General features: G+C 38.5%; 1 protein-coding gene across 3 annotated transcripts in view; it reads left to right on the top strand.

Moving 5' to 3' along the window:
* CLVS1 (clavesin 1) overlaps nt 1-18400 on the top strand; it is a 103235-nt gene that overhangs the window by 26908 nt on the left and 57927 nt on the right. For all 3 annotated transcript variants that reach the window (XM_027707092.1, XM_027707042.1, XM_027707154.1), the window contains one exon: nt 7510-7684. In XM_027707092.1, coding sequence (XP_027562893.1) covers nt 7510-7684 — 175 coding nt within the window. The remainder of the gene's footprint in view (nt 1-7509; nt 7685-18400) is intronic.

The following is an 18400-nucleotide window of genomic DNA, read 5'->3' as shown; positions in this document are numbered from 1 at the left end:
TGGAGATATAGCTAGAGGAAACATAGTGGAATCACATAGAGAAAACATGATACCAGGGAGACTGACACGGTGGTACCATTTGTACCTTCCAATAACAAAGCAAAAGAGCTGTATAATTGCTTTCAGTGATTAAACAGTAGCTTCATAACGTTCAAAAGAAAATCCTTCCCCTTTCTTTAATGAAAAATTAACTTGTGGAATGCAATGGTGCAAGAAATTGAGCAAATAGCTTAGTGTGATGCAAGGATGGATTGCAGTGCCAAGAGGGAATAAGAAAAGGCTATGCAATCAGACAGAATAAAGTAAACAACAGAACACATCAATCTTAATGCTTCTAACTATAGCCATTCATGTACCAGCTATCCATTTTCCTCATTATTACTACAGCTGTGCTTTGAGGGAACAGTATCACAACACCGGTGAGATTGCAATAGAAGATTAAAAGCTACCTCTTAAACAGTACCCTGAGCTGTGACGGTCTGTTCCCATGTGTCATCTCCTAAATTTCAAACAGTGGAGACCACTAACCTGAAACCACCAGAGACTCCCTGACTCTGCTCATGCTGGAATGAACTCTTTGCCCATCTTCCCCATGCTACTAACAAGGGACATTGCATTTGGGACTAGTGAGGCAAATTATGGCAATGGCTTTGTCAAACTGATTTAGTGATTGCACTTAGGGGTTGTAGCATAGGTCGTTTAATAATTTCCACAATATCTTAACACACTGACTGTGATTGTCACTTACTCCTTCTCAGTAGAGAAATTTGCACAGTGTGCAAGCATGAGGAGTTTGCTTTGGGTGGTAAAAAAGTGGGAAAACCAGCAGTGTTTATCTCAGAAATACTTAACTCCTGAAGGAACAAAACAAAACCACGGCAAGAGGAATAGCCCTATTGCACCTGAGATTGAATTCCAGCCTTTCGTCTCAGCAGTAGGCTGCTAAGCAGAGATCTACACTGCTCATGGGAGGCCAGCCAAGCCATTAGCCTTATGTCTGGGGTGTCACTGAGCTGTGACAGCTTGCAATCAGTTGCCTTCTCCATTTGGGATCAAGTTTCTGGGGGCTCTGGGAGGGATTTTTTTTGAACTCTCAGGTCTGAAAAAATTTTATGCTTTATCTTGGACTGATCCCCTGCTGGATGGTATGACAATTCTGTGAGCTGAGGCAAAGGGAAGAACAGATGCCACCTTCTCCTTCCCCTGTGTAGGTCTCTGGTGGAAGTTGTTCTAAGGGTGTGAAAAGCCCCAGCACCTGCACTCTCCCTTCCCAAGCACAGGGGCTGCAAAGGTCCCTGACAGCCAAATTACACATAAGAAAGGGTCCTTGCTCAGACACATTAACATCAGGGACAAAGTATTCATTTAGTAAGGGTGCCCACAATATGAATGAGTGCATGTAGGAGGAGATTCGTAACACAGGTTTGACTGTGGAGTGTGTAATTCGTGGGCTATTGGTTGCTATGGCATTCAATTGAAGTGGAAAGTGACAGCAAAATAAACCCTCATAATAATTTTATATGGAAGAGCCTTCTTCAGGAACATAACAAGGAGAAAATTTTTATATCTTTTAGGTAGTCATTGAGAGGCAATTTTTGCACAATAAAAGAAAACTGATGCAGTTTTTTTCTTCAGGTTTGTACATTTCCCCTTCACTGGAAGTGACAGAGGTTTCCAGCTCATTCCAAGAAGGAATTCAAAGCCAGACAGATATCTGTGTGTGGATGGCCTTTGTTCAGTTTTAAACGAAGCCATGCATTTCTAATGTTAAATACAGTTCAGGTCTCAATCAATGGTATTCTTTGTATCCAACGCATTATTGGACTAAGCACTTCTGAAGAAAAAAATCAGTACACTTATCTATCCAGTCTATTGTCCTGGATGTAAAGTTGCTTGTGAATTTTATTTATAGAATGACACAGATGCTGTGGGGAAAAACTTGCTACATTTTCATTACAAAACAGGAGAGATGCCTGTTTGAAGCTGACATACTGGAACAACCAAAGATAGCTACACTGGATGTGATAGAAGAATAATTTGGAGCTCTGACATTAACTTAATGTAACCCGTGTTTTACTTGGTAGGAGTTTTCTCTGCATGTATTTTGGTTTGACAGAGAAATAAAAAAAACTATGTAATTTAAGTTGGGCATGACAAAGAAGGGATTGGTACCCTACAAAATAAGAAAAAATCCTTGTATTTTTATGCAACAATTTTTCCAGTTTACATGCTGGTGAATTTTTAATATTTTTTGCAGATAACAAGTTTAAATGGCTTTGAATTTTTCTATGAAGGAAGTCACACGTAGCAGGTAAAAATATTTTTTGTGAATAATTTCTATGAATGCAGCCCATTTCCTCTGTGAATTGCAGACAAGCCTTGCTAGTTTCTGCACATATATGCACTATTCAGACCTCAGGCAGATGAGACAAACAAGCCTTTTTCAGCGCATGAGTCATCTGTGAGCTCCTCTGTTCAACTGTTCATCTTCTCCAGTGCAGGATTAGTCAAGTGAGTTACCATGTTTACTCATGATTCTTCATTTTGAACTTACTCTTCCTGGTTATTCTTTAGCCAAGGGCTGCCCTGCATTGTGTATGGTTCATATGAGGGTCCTTTCCTCACTAGAAGGTCATAAGATGTGAAGATCAGGTCTTGCAGAAGTTGCCATTTCCCTCTGATACCAAAAAGTCAGGGTAGTTACTCATGATCATAAGTTTGAATGAAGACATGAATCCCTAAGGACTGTATGTTAGTAATTTCCAGTACTTATTTCAGCAGAGGTGAGGTTTAATCTTCTGAAATAAATACATGCATTAAAAAAACCAAAATGTTTTTCCAAGAACACATTAATGGAAGTTGGGGCTTTCTTTTGTTCAAAAACCAATGCTGACTGGATTCCAAGGGTTTTTCCATGAATAGCATACCTTGGCTGTGTGTGGGAACAGTTAGAAATATTTCTTCCTGGGTTGTCCCTCCTCCACCTGCATTGATCTGCTGTGTTGCTCATGTCTCTCTTTCTAAGCTTTTCATAGAATAATAGAATCATTTAGGTTTGGGAAAGGCCTTTAAGATCATCGAGTCCAACCATTAACCAAGCACTGTCAAGTCCAGCACTAAATCATGTCCCTAAGTGCCACATCTACACATCTTTACATGTCTTTAGGGACAGTGACCCAACCACTTCTCTGAAGCCTTTTCCAGTGCTTGGCAACCCCTTCAGTGAAAAGATTTTTCATAATATCTAATCTAAACCTCCCCTGGAACAAATTAAGGCCATTTCCTCTTGTTCTATCACTTGCTACATGGAAGAAGAGACTGACTCCTACCTTAACACAACCTTCTTTCAGGCAGGTTGTAGAGAGCAATAAGGTCTTACCTGAACCTCCTTCACTCCAGGCTAAACACACCCAGCTCCCTCAGCCATTCCCCACAAGACCTGTGCTCCAGCCCCTTCACCAGTTCTACTCCCTTTCTCTGGACATGCTCCAGCACCTTAATGGCCTTCTTGTAGTGAGGGGTCAAAACTGAACGCAGAACTCAAAATGCAGCCAGTTTCTTGAGCTCTGATTAGCTCAAATAATTTTGGGCAATCTGAAGATGTTTTTCTGGTCCTTCTTTCTGCTTCCTCTTCTGTGCTTTACTCCCAGTGGGAATCCTCCTTGCAGGGCAGTGCCAGGTCTCCCCACTTAGAAACTATGTGTGCATTTTTGCTCTCTGTTGGTGATTTTTTGTGTGGGAAGGGAACAAAGTGAGATGTGGTCTCTTACCTGATTTGTATCTATGCCATGTTTGCAGTTCACTAAATGTTATTAAGCTTTGTCCAACTTTTAAGTATTAGAGAAGAGAGGCTCTTACTGCATACTAACTTAGGGATGTTCAGATGAGTTGTCTGCAACTGCCAAGATAACGGCAGTGGTCCAAACTTTGTTAGCCTGCTGTCTTGTGGGACAGTTGGTATTTGCAGTGACAGTTTGTTTTTGCTTACTACCAGACAATCTTAATGGCTTCAGCTGCCGCTACTTCTGTACTTTCATATTTTTAACTGTCTGAATAATCCAATTAATTTCACTAGCATGCATAAAACAGAGCTTGTGCTTAACTATTCAGAAAGAGTAATGTCAAAAGCCTTTACTGAAACTATCTTCTCAAAAATGTATCACTTTCTTTCAGCGTGTCTTATTTGACCCCTTATTTTCCAACCATCCCTCAGCTTTATTATTCATGTATCTCTTCAAAATGACTGGTGGTAGATACATGCAAATAGATCATTTAATTTTCCTGCAATGTCTTTATCCTCTTTAATTGTTCCCATTGCACCCTGGTACTCCACTGAGCCTTTTGGTTCTCTCACAGCCTGCTTACACCTCTTATAATTAAGTAATTTCTTCTTATTTGTTTTCATGTTATGCCTTTGGCTAATCTCCCCACCAAATCCCTCAGCTAAACCATCTTCATTTTTGTTTTACGTTATTGTTCCTTACCACTAGCTTCTGTTGGGCTAACTTCCCATTTTCCAAAGGGTATTTGAAGAGCCTCTTTTGTGGTACCTTTCCATTCAGCCAAAGCAGATAGGCACTCTCCCTCCCTCCTCCTTTTTGTCTTTCTGAGGCTTGTGCAAATCTTTTGTAACTCATTAGTGGCTCACTTCAGTAAGCTCCATGCTGAATCCTTACAGGACCTTATACATTTCCCTTTGTGTAATAGTAGTTTATTTCACTTTTTTTTCTGTGTGAGAGGGTTAAACTGGTGAGGAAGGGGATTGAAGGAGGGAAGGGAACATTAAGCAAAGGAACAAAAACTAATAGCAAGTGGTTCTGTGTTTATGCATAGAAAATTATTTGGATGCAAATCAGTCACACAGCTGAATAATTTGTCTCAAAGCCCAAAGATCAAGGAGCAGAGGGCTTCAGCCTCAAGTGGCACTCTGTCTGATTTCTATCCAGACTCTGCATTCACAAAACAGTGTGTCTGCAAATAAACCACCTGGAGGACTTGTATGCTGCTTTCATGTCTCCCTGTACTCATCTGAAAAACAGCTTTGTGTTCACAGTAAGTTATTTCCTACATGATGTCTTAAAACTGCAAATAAATAGAGAAGGGAGGGTTGTAGGTAGGGAGAGAGACAGATTAATTACAAACTAAGAAAACTAGGTGCCATATCTTCCAGGTAAATAATTTCTACTGAAAGTACAGGGAAGTACAGGTGAGTAATTACTTGATAAACTGGCAATTTATGTAGACACACAAACAAAGACTGGGATTTCTCAGTATAGTGTCCAAGGGTAAGATTTTGCACTCAAATATTTAATTGTTATTTAGAGTTTAAGTGGATTACAGAAGTTGCTTTGTACGTACCATTCCCAGATAGCCCTACTGAAATAATTATGCAGGCTTTAAAAACATTAGAGGTAGCAGGATCATAAATATAAGTTTGAATGTACTCTTAAGAAAATTTCTTCCCACAAATGGAGAATGAAATCTTATCACAATGTGGCTCTGTTTTCACACCTTTGGTAATAACAAACATCCAGGTCATTCTAAGTGTCACAACTTAAATTGAAAGTTAGGATTATAGTTAAATCAAAGTCAGGATTATTCCATCTTTCCCAATCTAGCCAGAAAGCCCATCCATGGATGATGATATTATTCTGCACTGATGCCAATAAGAGTGCAAAGAAGGCTGGTATGTGTGTGAGCATGCTTTTGGAGCTACTACACACCTCTAGGAGCTTCCCTGGGACATTTCTTATGGAAGGCTGACCACCTTGAAGAGGGATGCTGGGATAGTAGTGTAGGATATATTAAGTAGATAGGTCCAGAGGTATATTTGATTTTTTCACCTTTGAGAGTGTAGTCATCTGATGATGCTGCTTGAAAGACATCATTTGTTTCAGCTGGGCAATAGGTAGTACATCAGAGTTTTTCAAAATAAATTTAGACTAAAAATAAATGTCAAGTGCCAGGCCAATCAGTATGCCTTCACCTTACATTGCTAAGGAAATACTTCCTCAGTTTTTCTGTTTAGCACAACTTCCCCACAGGATTTGAAAAGGTCAAGGTTGTCCTGTAAGTGTAAATGACGGAGGGGTGATTTGGTACCCAGCAGCAACAAAATTAAATATCTTGAAGCTCTATTTATTGTCTCAGCAATTATACTTCAGAGAAACTTCTAACTTTTACAGAAAGGCAGAGTTCAGAAGCACCTTTTTCAAGGAACCAGGTCTTCAGAGAAAGAACGTACATTTCCACTCAAAACATGCTGAGAGAAAAGAGCAAGAATAAGAAAACACTTCATCTATTCAGGGGTATTCAGGGGTAGAGGTCTTGATGGCAGAGAAGTTCATTTCAACTGCACATAGGTTTTTTATCTCAGGCAGAATTTGAAGCAACGCTCTTGAAGACTTAGAGGACTTGTTTTAAAGTAAAGAAAACAGCAGAAAAGGATTAAATTAAAATCTCCATGGGAGAACATGGTGTGAACCATCCCTGTAAGACACCTCAGGCCTCATCAAAACTTGAGAATTATGCAGAGGTAAAGCAGATTGCACTAGTAGTATGTTACAATTTCATTTTAGACAAGGTTAAGCTGTAATTTCTGAAGCTTTCTTTATTTGTTGCTCTCTAAAAGAATCTATTGTTGTAAATCATCTTAATGAGAAGGACAGATGAGAAGAACCACCTGATTCAGCTTACTCAGGTATAAATATGGACTAAGTCATTAAAGCGTCCAACTGTTTTGTAAAATGCATGAGGCGGAAGTAGAGAGCAGCCAGGCTTCCCAGTACAGACCCGGACATTAAAGAAAACATTTCAACATTTTCTTCTCCATTACTTGCTATATCCTTCAGGGCCTCCAAGGTTTTTAATTATTCTCCCAGAGCTGAGGGAAGCCTTGCAGCCAGCTTATTGTAGCTGATAATTAATAAAGAGTTCCCATTTTAAGTGGGTGCAAGGATTTTTCATGTTGCATTTGGTTTGCAGAAATAAGGCAACAGTCAAACTTTATTGTGCAAAGCCTTGCATTATTCCCTTCACTCAAACAGGAAGGCACAGAACCTAGTTGTAACCATATCTTTTATACTTTTATTGTACTCACTTATTCCGTTTTCTGAAAAGAAGGGAGACAAACAAGCAAAAATGATAAAGTATATCCAAACGAACAAGAGTTTAAACTGATAGCTTGAATTTATTTCATTTCACCACAGACAAATAGTTTGCCAATGTAGCTTAGCTAAAATCTATTGTAAGGAATGCCAGAAGAATTGAGGAGATCTCATTCAGTGTTTATTTTATCCACCAGTGAGCAAGATTTATCACACTGAGGAGGGAAATGTGAGTTTTCGAGCAGGAGTTCTTTAATGACACCTCTGAAACAACTCTCTTCAGAAGAATTCTGCCAGAATGAATCCCTGTACCTCGCTCATGCCACATTCACAGCAAAGCTGAGTATCTTGAGGTTTGAAGATAACTGCAACCATTGATTTTTTTTTTCTGCTTTGGCTTTAGGAACTCCTTCATAGATATCCTTCGGGCTATTCTACTTTCCTTAGAAGTGCTCATCGAAGATCAGGAGCTTCAGATAAATGGCTTCATTCTAATTATAGACTGGAGCAACTTCTCTTTCAAGCAAGCCTCCAAGCTTACACCATCTATCCTCAAACTGGCCATTGAAGGGTTACAGGTAAGTGGAGGGTAACACATGTACTTGCAACTTTTATTGCTACAGACAGTGATTTTTGCCTCATCAGGCACTGGGCAAAGTGAAGGGTACAGAAAATAATCCAGAACGCTTTAATCTCCCATCTACTTGCAGCATAGATTGATTTTCAGGCGTCTCATTTTGTCTGTCTTTCACTTCTATTTCAGCTGTAAATCAATGTAACCAATATGTGTGTTACTTAACGCAGCATTAAAAGAAGGAGGGTTAGAGATTTGAGGTTTAATCCATCAGAGAATTTGGGGGGGATTAAAATCCAGCAGTGTCTGCCTTCTGGAGTGTGCAGTCCACATGCAAGCACATGTGTGTGCAGAGGGAGGGTGGCAGGAGAAGAGAGCAGCTCCCTCAGCAGATGGAAGAGTGCTGTTGTGTTTACGTGAATGCATTTGAGTTGGAGGGAAATGAAGAAGAGGGAGGACAGGCTCCTTGTTGTGCCCTCATTCTGACTGCCTTTATTTGTCACACAGGATCCTGTTACATTATGGTTCAGACTGCACGTGGACTGCATGCCCACTTGGTGCTTGCAGATAAATAGGAGCAAGCTTAAACCATGTGCTGTTACAGGGTTAGGTAGAAAGGACAAGGCAGCTGGGGCCTGGTGGGGCAACCTGAAAATGAGGCAACCTGAGGATGAGAATAAACTGTGGTGCTCAGAAAGGACTTCTGTCCTTTCCACTAAAGTCTGAGCCCATTCCTGCTGTTAGACCTGAGATTGATTTTTAGGTCTAAAAGTAGTCTGACATAACCTTATTAATTGAGGGCATTTGATAGAATTCAAGGACTATTTAGGTTATAAGGAGCTCTGGAGATCACTTTATCCGACCCCCTGCTCAAAGCAGGGCTGACCTCAATCTTATACCAGGTTGTCCAAGGACCACATGCTTCATGTAGCTAAATATTTTAAAAGAGAGATTATAAGTCATTGAGTTTTCATCTTATTTTTAGTACTTACCAGATATCCTGCAGTCATAAATACCTCAACAATAATTTTTCACAGGGTGTGTGTGTTTATTTTAACTTTAACTTACATAATAGAAAGAACAGTTTGTTCAACTAATTTTTTGACTAACAAATAGTCTACAATTAGATAATGATTGTCTCTACTTCATGTTATTATTCAAAAATGAGGTAGAAAAATCTGCCATCAGTTTTAAGCCTGTGTTCCCCTTTGTGAGGAATTTTCATCTATTCTAACAAATTAGAAAGTCAAGCTGTGCAATTAGTCCTTAGGACAATACCTTATCTTCTCCTGCTGATACTATCACTTCATTCTCTGGTTCAAAACAACCCCTCCAATCAGAAGGAAGATAAAGCCAAGTGACATCCACAAAAAAATCAAATTCTAGCAAGTTGTCCTTGTGCCTGCCCGAATTTTGCTTTTCCATCTATTTGGTAGGAGTCCAATCCAGCCTCCGCCCCATCTGATTTCTGGCCATGGCACTGCCAGGTTGCCTGCCTACAGTTTATTTGCACTTGTTGGCAACAATATGTTTTGGGAAGTACCAAAGCCTGGGAGTACCAAATCTGATCTTAAGATTGTGTCATTAGCCTTATATCCTGTGCCGGGCAATTTAAGGAGGCTGCCTTTCTCACGTCTATGTGGGCACTGTATTTCTTATTTAAAGTCAAGTTACTGTTGTCTTCTCTGTGATTACTAGAAATATAACTCTCTTTAAAAGTACGAATTGGGATAATGTGTCCTAGACTTAAGTAGCCACTGGCTTGATGAGTTGTAGGAGTTGTGAATGCTGCACTCTGATTTACTAGGCTTAGAAGCAAGTCATTCATGCTCATAAAGCACATATTTAGCAAACAATGATGGTAGGGACCTTTTAGTTTTGGAGTTTTTTGGCTCTCACCATTGCTGTTGAATTATTTTCATTGAGACTTTGTTCTAATATCATTTTAAACGAACTACTGCTATCCTAGTGTAAAATTTGTGTAAAATGTAGTTGAAGTGGAGATGAGACTTGCATACAGAAAAAGTGTCACAATATGAGTTGCATTGGAGGCCATTGAAAGTAAAAAAGTCAGGTCCTACTCTCATGAGCTGATGATGTCTGGAAAAAATTGAGATTGTTTCAGTTCCTGTTTATTTCCTGCAGCTAAGGCCCGGGGCATGTACAGACAGGCAGATAACACGGCTATCTCAGTCCTCCTTTATAAAAAGAAATTTTGGGTTACTTTAAGTCCTATGTAAGTCTAAGTAAGTGGATGGAAAGAAAATAATTCTCTCTTACAATTTCTACTGGAATTGAACCCATATGTTCACATGTGGGTATCTGGGCCAGGAACTTTTAGCCTCTCTCTATGTAATGGTAATTTTAATGCCATCGCTGAACCATTTTCCCAAAGTTTCTTAAACTCTCATCTCATTCAGTGTCTCAGACCACCTCATTCTGAAATATAGAATTGCTTAAAAATAAATAGTATTTAATAATTTATGCAATTGGGTTTTTTCTCATTTTCAAGTTGCTTTCAGCCAATTAATATATTGCCACTTTTGTGTGTGTATTTTTCCTCAAGTTGCTGCTGCAATGCATTATCATTAAGTGCAGACAACACGCATTATGCAGATACATATGTTAATTCATCTTGTGTTGTAAAACAAACACTAGTCAAATCTAATGAACTTGGCTGCAGAAATTAATATATTGCTATTACACCAGCTGATCAGTTCCAAATACTGTAAAGTCTGTAAATACTTAAAAAGATGAAGTAGGATTTACATCACCACACGTCTGAGTCCACATTTTGCTCAATACTACTGCTTGTTCTGTATGGATTCTGTATGTATTGCATTACACAGACAGTTCATTATAACTCAACAGGGCACCTACTCTGTTTCTCAATTATGTTATTTAATGACCTAAAAACAGCCTTATGTCTCCACTTTAAACTACAGTAGTTCAGATGCTAAACAAGTGTTTGTACAGTATGGTAATTCTCATTATGTCACAGCAGTGCAGGGATGAGTGTGTTCTTAGTGCCTAAACCCTCTCTGATTAACAAGCTTTGATGTTTTATCACAAGACAATTGCTACTGTATGCTTTGAGCTCATGCCAGGCTCCTTCCTAGCCCTTACTGATCTTTGAGTTTTAACACACTGAACACAAGATTGTCATGTGGATGGAAAGGTGGGGAAAGAGATGTGTGTAAAACCAATATATTTTGCCAATAACTTGGTGAGTTTTGACTTCTAATCCTTATTCTTTTAATGTCAACAGCTTTTCTCCTTTACAGCATCTTTTTTCCCTGTTTTCTTCATCTGTGAAATTATAGTTCTCTGTGTGTCATGCTGAGCTTATAATTACTCTGTGATAGTAGACAAAATTTAATTATGGCTGAAGTTAACCAGACACTAATCTCTTGTTATTTTGCGTAGCGGTTTAGAAGCATCAGAGTTCAATAGCAAAGGTAAGAAGCCCATCTTGCAATCATGAAGCAGGTAAAGCACGTAAGAAGTGGTCACTTTTTAGTGTGCACTAACCACTGCATTTGGAGACCTCTAATAATCATGGGAAGTGTTACAGTGTTTAGGCTGTGTGTCCTGTGGAGTCCAGCCTTTTCTTTTTTGTTTAATGGTTGTTGGTTTCTGCTCTGAGGATGTAGTTACTTTGCCTCCAGACAGGACTTTTGATTTTAGGGTGCTTCTACAAGTGAGTATAGAGAAGGACTGTTTGCTTCTGATTTATCCAACACCACAGCTATGCACTGCAGTTTGTGTACATGCATGCACATAGCAATTTAAAAATTCCTCCAGCTAGTACTCTGAATTGAAATACAACAGCTTCTCTAACAGCAGCCAGAAATATTCCAAAACCTTCAAAACAGCAGGTCTGACCTCACCTGCCATTTCTTTGGTGAAAACCACACCAGAAGGCCATGGTCTACTAAGACCCAGATGAGTGGCTTATGGCACAAATCAGCCAGCTGGATTCAAACCTGACCTGAAGATCAGGTTTGCAATCCAGTGTACCTAGTACTGCCTCACATAAAGGCTAACTTGCCCCAAGGCTGTCTCAAGGAACTGAAACAACAAGTAGGGTGAATGGTTATTTCCTGTATTCTTTCTTCATCTGATAGTTCTGTCACATGCAGTTCTACTCATATGTGATGACAGTGACTCTTAAAAAAGAAGCCCTATGCCTACTTTGTGACAATGATGAACCACTGCAGGAGTGCTCTTTAGGGTTCAATAAGGCTTTGATTCAGTTGACACAGTCATTACAGCAAATAGCAGTAACAACAGGGAACAACCAAGATCTGCAAACAGGAATTTGTCCCCAGATTTTCACCAGTAGTAACTTGACAGAAGATTTGACCAACAAAGTACGTTAGGGGATCCATTACATTTTTTTTTAAATTATTTTCAGTTTGTCATAAGCTAGCAAAAATTTGAAGCTGGTATTTCTGGGAGGAGAGGAAAATGAAAGGAAATCAATAATACTTGACTTAAGAACACTTTAATCAGGTACTGGTATAGATAAAAATCTTCTGAAAAAATCTTCAAATAAGGGAAACTTGAATATGCTTGTCTTAGGAAATTGTTCAAGATACATTTGTCCAGAATAGTTCTAATGTTCAGATGAAGTCAGATAATCAAGGTAACAGGTTTGTTTAGACATTACCAGAGATTATCCCACTTCAAAATCTGGAATGAGATTATGGAAAACTCAGCCGGTTTAGAAATATACGAAGCCTTTTCATCTTTAATATGAGCAATAGATATAAAAAGTCTTTTTATAAAATTTCCTCCTACTGTAATTATGTGGGATCGAGAAACTTACTGTCAGTTAAATTGTAGCAGCAAATTACTTATCTTTTGACACTATCTTATACAATCAAATATTTTTCATTTTGTGCTTCAGGAGGAGGAGCTATAATATAAAATATTCTTAAAATTAAAAATAGAATGTAGAGTTTGAAGGAAAAAATGCAATTGAATATTATGTCAAAGGAAAATTGTTTGTTTCAATAATTTTCATCTGGAAATCAAAATACTTAATATTCCACTTCATTATGAGTGATAAGAAGCACATGATTTCTGTCTTCATGGTTAGAATCTCTTGCTTTTTGAAATTTGAAATCAAGCTGAAGTAATGAAACAGTATTTCAAGTCAGCTTGACCTGGGTTAGTGGGCATAGTCTAATATTTGTTATGGTCAAACTGGGCATGTGAACAGAGCCCAGGCAGCCCTCATGCACCTGCAGACTTTACCAAACTCTCTCCTCTGCAAACTTGATGTTTCCTTCACCAGCTCAGACCCTGGAGCAAGGAACTGACTCTTCTTTTCTTGCTTAAACACATTTGTACTCTGAAACCCGAGGTAAACATGATCTCTTTGACCGATTAAGTACTTCCAGTTGAACTCTTTATGAGTCAAGTGAAGGATGTAGGCTATAAAACGTCTTGCATAGTAAGTACAAGATGCAACTAGTCTTTCCATAAAGTTTCTGAACATAATACTGCTGTTACTTGAAAATTTAAAGTCAGTGAGAATCCACATTGTCACAAACTGAAGAACACTCTAAAAAGTCTTATTCTAGCTCGACCTTTCTGCAGAAATCTGTAGCATGGGGATGAGTCTGCCTATGCTATAAGTATCCTATGATGTTATTATGTCTCAACTGGTATGTATAACTGGTCCTATTAACAGAAAGACAGAGCTCTCTGTCATTGCCTACTAAAGTCAGAACAGATAAAATCCTCAGTGACAGAAGACAGGCAAGTAAAACCATTTATAGGCACATGTATACACTGGCTTGGACAAGGACAAGCCAAAAAAAAACCTTAGTACCAAATACAAAAAGCCCCTCAATGTAGATTCTAAAGCTGTTTATCTCTGGGTAACTAACTGCAGATTCAAAAGTCACTAATTAGATTGTTTGGCTGATCCTCAGTTTTTCATGTTGAGAATCTGGAAGATAAGAGTGAGCACAGAGCTGAGACCAGTTGCTGGGACAGTGTAACTGGCTGGGGCTCTGTGCACATCTGTGGAGTAATGCTGAACTGTGGCAGCTAAGAATCAGTCTTCTTTCCCTTCCCCTGCCAGAAAGAAACCTCCTTGAAGGCAGACTGTTTTTTCTTCTTTATATCCAGAATTTAAAGACTTTAAAAAATTAAGGAAATATTTAGATTTTGGATTTTGTGCAAAAGCCTTGTCATTATCTTTCCCAGGATCAGGAAACTGAAGAAAAGGGATTATTCTAGGCTGGGTCCTTGAAGATGGATAACTGGTCCTTTCGTTGTGTCCTACCAGAGGACAGGCAACTTCCTCAGAATATAAAAGCAGGATGTTCCTGTGTTGTAATCACAGCGTGTGGATGTGTCCAAAAGGCATGTTGTAACTTCCCAAACAAGAGTCCCTGCTAATAACTCTGGAAGACCTACTAGTAACTCAGGCTTGTGTTCATAAAGGCAAGATGAGCTATATAAATTTGGGTTAACCTACAGAAGGGGACATACAAATCTTGTCTGTGAAGAAAATATAGACCTCTTCCTACTAAGAATGCTTGAACTGTTTCTAAAAAGAGAAAGCTTCAATTTCTAACGATCTTCAGTAAATAGAAAATGGCTACAGATCAGAATTTAGCAGATGCTGTAGGATGTGATTAATATTCTGCTTCCTGAACATATGTAACAAAAAAACTTTCTTGATTTCAAGTCCACAGCTCGTATCAGATGTCACTCTGCATATTTACACAGGTATTTGAATGAAATAACTACCAATAGGTACACATAAAAAACATACCTTTTTTTTTTTTGCATTAAAGGCTGCCTCAAAAGTTCCCAAATCTGTTTACCTAGTTACCTTCCTCAATATTACAATGTGCTTCATATTAGAGGCCTATGTTGGATGACTGAACATGAAGTTACAGCTAACGATGAGCTTTTAGTATCCATTGAAAGAAGGTCAGTTTGAATCATTCTAGAAACGCTCATGCTATCTGTCTCCAGCAGCTGTTGTGATACGTAGAGTGAGTACTCTCTGAGCTGTCAGTGAGGGTGCCTTTGAAATTATAGGACACTAGAAGAGAGATTGACTCGTTTTATATTAAAAAAAGGTAAATAAACAGGTTTTGCTCTCTGCAAAAGAAGACCTATTCTCATTGTGTGCTTGTCATCTCTAGGGAGTTGACTGGAACAAGGAAAGAAAAAAGCCTAGTAGGCTGTAGATTCACATTTGTCACTTGAAAACTGGAATAACTGCTTAGTAGAATTGATCAGCCCTACCATGTTTACCAGTTGAATGCTTTGGGGCTTTTGGCTGCAAGTAAAGGATAAGCTGCAATGTAGATATGTTAAGTGGAAAGTCCTTTTTAGTGCCAGTTATTATGTTTTAATAAAGATCTCATCGATTTGATGATAAGCATTAGAAAGGAAGAAAATATTCTTTCAATCCTCACAAGGAAATGTGAAAGTTTATTTCAGTAAGTCTGCTTAGAACAGAAGGTAGCTGTGTTTTTACTGGTAGACAGTAAAAAGGCAGCTAGAGCTAACACCAGTCATGCCTGAACCTTCCCACCAATATATACATAAATAGATCATGTTGTATGTTGAACCTTTCTTCCTCTCATAAAATGTGAACGTGGTCTAATGTACTTGCATTAATTTACGTTATCCCTGTCCTCATTAATTTCATAGAATTTCAGGAGAGATGCATCTGTAATATTTGTTTAACTTCTTCGACAACTCTGAAAGCTTTTTTCTCCTTAGCATGGAAACTGAGTGAATGTATCCTGAAGAGAGTGTTTACTACAGATAACTTCTTGCTGGGAGAAATATATAGAGTGATTATGCAAAAGTATAAAAGGGCTTGCATATACAAAACTAAATCAGAAAGATACAGGAGTAGTGACATTCCAGTGAGCTATGTGCCAGCAGGGTAGGTACTATTTTGTTTGAGATGTGTGGTGTCAATGGAGGTGCATGTGGATAGGGAAATGGAGTCAGAGCAAGAGGAGGAGTTGTCACTCTGATATGACTCTACACTGAGACATGTGTCAATATGTGTATATGGGTATGGTAAACATGGTGAAAAGTGACTACAAATTTTTCAGTAAGTTTGAGGTGAAGTCCCAACTGATGCAGATGGGACTTATGCCATTGCCTAATTCTCAAATTCCAGCCCTGTTACACCATGTCAGGAAGGGATTTTCCACTTCATAAGACTTTTCTAGACTTGCAGAAAGTGTCCTTCAATGTCTGAGTGCTTTCTGGAAATTTTGTGCATCAATAAGAACATTTGCCTAGTGATCTTGAAGAACTCCGTTTTGTTCTCAAATGTTTTTATGTCTCTTCTTAACTGTGTAAAACTTAACGCTTGAAACAAGCATTCCTGAATAGCACAGGTTCTTTGGATGCAAAAATGTCAACCTCAAACATCACAATCTTCCAAGGAAAGATGAAAACATCGAGTGAAATGTTCAGCCTACTTCCTTCTCCCCTCATCTCTACCGCTTGCCCCCCACTATGATTTGATTTCAACAATCGGAATTTTCTGAGGAGAAAAGAATTTCATTGGAAATTCATCCAGTAGCTATACTGCTCTGTAATTCAAAACTTCCAATAACTATTTCAGGATGTGTTTTCCATTCCTTTCTGGTAGACATGTATTAGACCTCTCAAATGTGCATTCTGCTTTTTACTCTGAGCACACTCCCACTGTTTCAAATTATTTGCAGTAGAAGAAGCTTAAAGCATGGCTAAAGTGTAATAAAAATAATTTCCATTTCAGAGGAGGCTTTCTAACCAACTCCAATCTACATGCAATAAAAATGGAGCTAAGAAAAAATATAGCTAACACAAGTACAATTACAATGCAAATATTCTTCAACTAGCATATACATTTAGAAGGTCATTAAATTGACAGGTTTGCAGAAGAAAGGCAGAAGTATGTATTTTATATGCGATGAGCAAAATACTTGATCACTCTGTAAGAATTATAGAGGGTAACAGCAGAACTTTCAATGAACTGAAAATAGAATTCAAGCTTACCTAGTTTTAGAGGGTAATATAAATCTTACTCTTCTATTTTCTAAGATTATTTAAAAGCAACTTTGAATTAGTAGGTGTGCTCAGTAGCATATGAGCCCAGTGTCTGGAAAAGATGGTTTCTTGTGGGTTGGTGGGAGTGCCTGTGTAAATGGACATCTGCCATAGTTACAAAGAGTCTTTATCTAAATTTTGTGTGAAGTTTCATGAAGAGTCCCACCAACAATCCTAACTTGGTTTGGTGTCACTTAAAATTACAGAGAAGCTGAATTTAAAACTATCTCAGGAAATAATATCTCCTCCATATAGCACAGATAACATTAACCTCCTTGAGATGGTCCTTTCCTTTATCATGTAATTTATCAAACTCATTACTAAGTGTGAGGAAAGCTGCAAGAGGACAGTCCTGAAGAGATAAGGATTCCTGAATCTGTAGTGTAACTGAAATTAATTAATTGGTACAGATAAAGCTTCTGACTTAATTAATCAATGTGAGTGGGCTTTCTGCTAACATTGGAGACAATACATATCACTTTACTCTCTTAAAAAACCCAAATATTTGCACTCAAAACCAACCAGTCAAACCCCAGTTTCTGCTGCTGGCCACTGTCTTTGCTTAAGCTGAGTCACCAATCACTGCAGCATGGAGACTGTAGTCATTTGGCACCAAGTGTGAAAGAGCCTCTTGGAGAACTTTTCACTCAGAAATAAATAAATAGTTTGGCAAGAAGAGCTGTGTCTTATTGAAAAAGAGATAAACTCCATTTCCCTGCAAGAGACTAGCTTATATGTAACACCCCACATATTCCTACCTGACATGGATATGTGGGTTCAAAGAGTTTTCTGGTCATCTAATAACAATTGCTGCTCATATAAGAAGGACTGCAAACACTAGAGCAGTTCTACCACACCCATCAAGTCAGCTAGCCATTATCTACTTTTCCCACTTCCCAACCTCCCAGCTCTTTCTGTACCTTTGGTACTGCTTTCTCCTCTAAATGTTAAAAAGATAAATAAAACTGTGAGGCAAACCAGGTGTTCAAGGTGTACATTCTGTGGTGCTGAGCTCATATAGCTAACAGTGTTAGGTATTCAAACACACAAAATATAATTAACTATTCAAGAAATTTCCCTCCTCCAATTTGTTATACATGCCTGAGTGAATGTTAATGGGGTCACATAGCTCTTTGAACTGCTGCTGACAGAACAATAAAGAGTTCCTGTGGTTTTCAAGAAATAGCACAGTATAATTTTGCTTGCTTTGCAAGGGCATTTCTTAATGATATCATTATACCCCCTAAACTCCTAGTCCACTCTCAGAAACTAGCAACACTTCAAATGACAAGTTACCTTCTCTTCTACCCGGGAGAATTGAATCTCAATTATAATTTATAATGTGTTACTTACTCAGTGAATATTCCTTTCCTGTGCCTCTGAGAGGTACCAGCTATGGTATTTTAATGAAGCACCCCTGTTTTATAGCCTCTCTCCTCTGAAACTGAAACAACAGCATTTAAAGAGCTAGACCTCTTATCCAGTTTGCTAAGTGAGGAAGGCAAATAAATTCCTTTTAAACTGTCTTAAAAGACAATGAAAATAATTTAGATTTTCTCTGTACCAGAGATAAGTTACACCTGAACAGTATTGCCTGAGAACATATAAATAACCTTCCTAGTAAATT

The sequence above is a fragment of the Neopelma chrysocephalum genome, unplaced genomic scaffold (genome assembly GCF_003984885.1).
Source record: "Neopelma chrysocephalum unplaced genomic scaffold, ASM398488v2 Primary Assembly neopelma1_22, whole genome shotgun sequence".
NCBI classification, from domain to species: domain Eukaryota; kingdom Metazoa; phylum Chordata; class Aves; order Passeriformes; family Pipridae; genus Neopelma; species Neopelma chrysocephalum.
This window is presented reverse-complemented; position numbering and strand designations above follow the sequence as displayed.